Here is a 5,161-nt window from a genome sequence, read left to right as displayed (position 1 = left end):
TGTGTGTGAGAATTGTGCACGCATGGTTCCGTGCGTGTCGTTAAAGTTTGTATTGATTGCGCAGCGTTAGAATCTATGTAAGTACTCATAAATTTTCAGTTTAAAGAGGCGCTAAAAACTACCACATTATTAAAAGCAAATGACTAAATTTGAATTTGGCACGAATCCGTAAATAATAAAAGTAGACACTGGTTATAGAATCTTCAAATACATATCAATAAATTTGATTAATACATTATTAACTGTCAACGTTATTATCATTTTAATGCAAAGACAAAAAATACTTTTCATTTTAATTGTTTACCTTTTAATTATATAGATTCTGAATAAAACTACAAATGTGTAAAACTATATTTATTTTTAAAAATGTACTTCTGGAAGATACCATATACATAGTAATGGTAAGTCATAATTTTATATAATTTTTGCATTGTAAAAAAAAAATACACCATTATTACAATAGTAACTTCGGCTTAATTGTGTAACCACCCCTTATTGAGAGGTGGTAGACCCAAATCATGACTCTTGTATTCTATCCACTTCACTTTTGACTTTTTTTAATAGGCTACAAATTTTTTTGTATTTACCTACTGAATTCGGAAGATTTTCAAAGTTGATAATGTCACAAATGTCTTTCGCGAACTTATCGTCACTTGGTAATTTCATGAATGGAGATGCAATGTTCAAGACTGGTGTACCATAAAGTGTTTCCTTGACTTTGCCAGTTTTTACTTCGGGCATACTTGATTCTGATGGTGTAGGAACTTCATCAGCTGGTTCAATTGTTGTTTCTTCAGCATGTGCAGTTTGTGGTTTCTCTATTATGTTACTGATATCCTGTTTAGAAGCTTTATCTTCGTTATCTGATTCCAAGAGAATACACTCTTCTACTATTTCCACACTTTCATCTGCAGTACTCAGCGAGATATTTTCAACAATAACCTCTTTAGACATCTCGGTGTCGGTACCAGAGTCGTTCGCAATTTCAGCACTCTTAATAGCATCTAACAGTTGCTGTTTTTCAGCTTCTAAATCATCAATGGAGGGGCTATTCCTACCACTCAATGGTAATGTTTCCTACGAAAACAGAATCACTAGTAAATAGTTTTATTTATAAAAATCTGAAGACCATATATCATTGCGATTTGCAGTCCTGAGGTCGGAGGTTCGATCCCAAGCTTTGCACCAATGGACTTTCTTTCTATGTGCGCATGTGTGACTTAAACTTTGTTGGAAATCATGGCACAGGCCTTAGACCCAAAAACGGCGTTCGTCAGGCACAGGAGTTTGATCATCTACTTGCCAATTAAATTAACAAATGATCTTAAAACAGATTCTGATATCTGAAACCCAGACCTAGCACCACTGTTTTTTTTTTAATATTTTGTTAACATAAAAATATATTAGCTTTATGAGTTGCAAGACAAATTCTTTAGGGACAAACAGCACAGATGAAAAAAAACAGACCAAACACCAAAAAAATTTGTTCTCAACTTACATTTAATAATATAAAAAAAGAAATTACTTACGTCATCATCATCTATTGTTATCAAATCATCTTCAGGCATAGGTATATCTGGCACCAGCATCACTTCAACTATTTCTATGTCATCCGTTGATTTATTGTCTGAATTATTCTCTGTGGTGGATTTAGATGTTTCTCCAACAGATTGCTTCTTTGATATGGATTCTTTTGATTCTACTGATTTAGAATTTGGAAATTCTGAACCAATTGTTGCAGGATTTTTTAATTTTTCTGAATTTAAAGATTTTTTTTCCGGTGTTTTGGACTTCACAGGCTCTGAAGATTTTGTAGGGGTTTGGGTAACTGATGGTTTAGGACTAGAAGGCAATTCCGGAGGGGGTGGAGGTGGAGATGGTCGGTACGGAGGTTCATCGTCAGGTAGTGGTGGTACAGATGGAAATTCTGCCATTTCTGTAATGAAAAAATACTTTTTATTATAATATGATAATTGAAGCGGCTATTTTATAGTTAGTACATAATAAATTAATTAACAAACAATACATCATAAGTAAAACTTCGAGAGCAAAATGTAATTTTATTTTTAATAACACTTTCCACTATCAAATAATATATTGTTAAATTTCACAAATAATTATGACAACGAACTTGTGAGCCTTCTGGCAGAAATCGGCCCTTGTGTGGTGGTATCACTTCACACCATTCACCTTTTTAGTCCCTTTTTCATAAACTACTTTCAATAAAATTTGTTTTGCAGAACACCAGTTTGGTGTTTATAAATGTGTATAATATAATCCTAATATGTATTACATTTATGGAAAAGCACAGTTTGAATTTATATTGTTTATCTGTGTATACGCAGTATTTGACCAAGGTAAGGCGATATGAGTTATGATCTTCTTTTTAATTTAATTTTTAGAAAACTTACCATCACCACTATCTAGCTCCATTTCTGCTTGCCCTTCTTGAGAATTGTTTGCAGATGAAGGAAAGAATGTGAGTTTCTTCCGTTTGTATGCCTTCATTGCATTTGGTGCTAATCTTTGCAACATTATAAATTTACTATCTTGTTCCGACAATGGTGGGAGGCCATATAAATGTGATTCCTAAAATAAATGTGATACCAAAAAAAAATTTATTGTAACAAAATAAATTATCTATAGCAACATTATTTATTTGTATACATATAATCATATTATATATACATATACATTTATATCTGTTGATAATGAACAATACAATAAAAAACATACTATTGTAATTGATATGAAAAAGTAATTTTAACATTTAATTCCTAAGCATTTTGAATTAACAATGCAAAGTTCAAATAAAAACATACTATTTCTATAGTATGTTTTTATTTGATTATTATTATGTACATCCATAGATACATTCACACAAGTTTTGTAAACCAATGTTTACAAAACAATTTTTTTAATTTCTCCCTTTAAGCCTACATACATATAGCATAGTAACATACAATAATAATAACTTACCTCAATATATGTAGAACTTGTGGGAACATTGAATCCTGGAAAGTCATAAATTTTTTTAATGTCATAACGGTCTTTTGTTCCTGGTTCAAAAACTTCACCATCTTCTTCTCCAGGATCGAGTATTCGTGTTCCCTGAAAAAAAAAATTATTTACAACAACCATTAGTGGTTATATATATATACATATCTACCTTTAATTACTATTAGTTACAAGGTCTGTGCAGTGTACACACCTAAACATACAATTTTGGATAACTTTCTACTTTCTATAAATAATAAAAAATATATGTTAATGTTATTTAAATAATCTTTATTTCTTCTCTCACATATACATACAAGGTTATTATGATTAAACTAAGATGATAACATTCGAGTGACAGATAGCCAGCCTCTCCACCACCAGACCGGAACACATACAATCAGGTCAATTTCATAAGATACAATACATAGAAGAAAATAAGTAAATGCTAAAAGAAAACATTGCAAACGGAGTTGTAAAAATAAAGTGTGTGTGTGTGTGTGTGTGTGTTCGTGTGTGCGCGTGTTGTGTTTCTATATGTGTGTGTGTCTGCGTGTATGTTTATATTTGAAACTTTAGTGCAGAGAACTGTTGGTTTTGATGTAATAACTTAAGATAGTGGTAAAGTTGGTTGAAAATATTGATCAAACACTCATTGGAAGGATCTACAATCAATTGCAAAGGCTTATTGCAATAAATTTAAAAGATATGGATGTCTTATGTTCTTGCTAAAAAGTACATGAAATCAGTAACTTTACCGTGGAATCAAACATATTGATGCCCGATGGTAAGATCTTAGCTTCTTCCATCCAACCACATGGATACCCTAGAAGCCTCATTCTGTAAATATACAAGGGAAGCTCATATCTCTTGATACCCAATGCATGACGCAGCTGTCCTGAAATTCTTCCAGGAATGAGGTGGCCATATTTTTGCTCATCTTCAACATGATAACGTCTGTAAAATGATAAATGTGGTTTACTATTACATAAAATCTTAAGTCAGAATGCCACTTCCTTATGAAAATCACACATTGACAGGGGCAGTAAAGAAAGGCGCTTATAAACACTCCATCAAAGTATTCACGTGACGCAATAATTAACAAATATATAAATGTTATATTCTCACCCAAGTTTAACACCTAAGTTTCTTCTTTTCTCTGCAATTCGAGAATGATTTCTAGGCTTTCTACAATCTTTTAATTGGTGTTCTCCATCACAGTTAAAACATGTAAACCTTGGCCGCGTAGCTTGTGTCTCATTTACTTTTAAGTCATCTTCTTGGATATTGGATATTAACTGTGAGGCCTTAAAAAGTAAATATTTATAATAAGAGGAAACTTCATTTATTGTAAATTATATTTAGTATAGGATACCTATCTTAAGAATTTACCTGTTTATACATAGGTACATCAGTGTTGCCCCTACAAGGGGCCGTGTCCACAAAAAATAAGTTATCATTGTACGAAGGTACTTCAGTTTTGTTTTCTGTACTCTCCGTTGGCCAAATATCTAACTCAGGTTCAGTATCACTATCTATAATTAGGCCCTCATTATCATGTTCTTTAATTAAGTCTAACATAAAGTTTTTAATTTTACTTTTATATAATTTTGCAAACCTTTTATCTCTAAATTGAATGCTTATTAATGGTGTTTTATGCTCAGATTCCACTATACTTAAATCACTGTTGGAGGCTGATGAATCTATTTGAATATCTTCATTAAAAATTATTGTGTTAGGGTGTTCTTTCTTGTCTTTAGTTTGACCTGAACCATTTCTAGTACTCATATTTCTGTAATTTGAATTACTCTTTAAAACATTCCTGTCACTTTTCCCTCCATTTTGTGGTGTTATTTTTATAAAATGTTCATGAACTTTATCAGCATCTTCAGTAAATTTTTTACTAGAAGTGATTTCTTGAACCACCTGCTGTCCCGTATTTGGTTTTGAAATCTTTGTTTTTGAGTTTTTATGCTCGTCATCGCTACTTCCAGATAAATCCTCATTATCCAGCTCGTATATAATATCCTTCATACCTGCTTTCCGTTTCGCCATATCAATAATATTTACATAAATAATTCATTTAAACACTAAAGTTAAATAAACACACTTAAATATTGTATAGCATTCCTGCAAATATTTTAATTGTTGACATACTTAATCT

General features: G+C 31.6%; 1 protein-coding gene across 2 annotated transcripts; it reads right to left on the bottom strand.

Annotated features, from left to right (window-relative positions):
- Positions 1-339: 339 nt before the first annotated feature.
- On the bottom strand, positions 340-5,161 carry LOC110996890 (zinc finger CCHC domain-containing protein 8). 2 transcript variants are annotated; one of them, XM_022264771.2, is made up of 8 exons: positions 4,390-5,161; positions 4,126-4,304; positions 3,756-3,954; positions 2,980-3,111; positions 2,412-2,589; positions 1,708-1,936; positions 1,530-1,674; positions 340-1,077 (listed from the first exon to the last, which is right to left on the bottom strand). In XM_022264771.2, the coding sequence occupies exons 1-8, from the start codon at positions 5,050-5,052 to the stop codon at positions 517-519; spliced, it is 2,286 nt and encodes a 761-aa protein (XP_022120463.2). In that variant the 5' UTR covers positions 5,053-5,161; the 3' UTR covers positions 340-516. The 2 variants fall into 2 exon arrangements, with proteins under 2 accessions (XP_022120463.2, XP_022120462.2); XM_022264770.2 differs by having other exon boundaries at positions 1,530-1,936.

The sequence above is a fragment of the Pieris rapae genome, chromosome 11 (genome assembly GCF_905147795.1).
Source record: "Pieris rapae chromosome 11, ilPieRapa1.1, whole genome shotgun sequence".
NCBI classification, from domain to species: Eukaryota; Metazoa; Arthropoda; class Insecta; order Lepidoptera; family Pieridae; genus Pieris; species Pieris rapae.
This window is presented reverse-complemented; position numbering and strand designations above follow the sequence as displayed.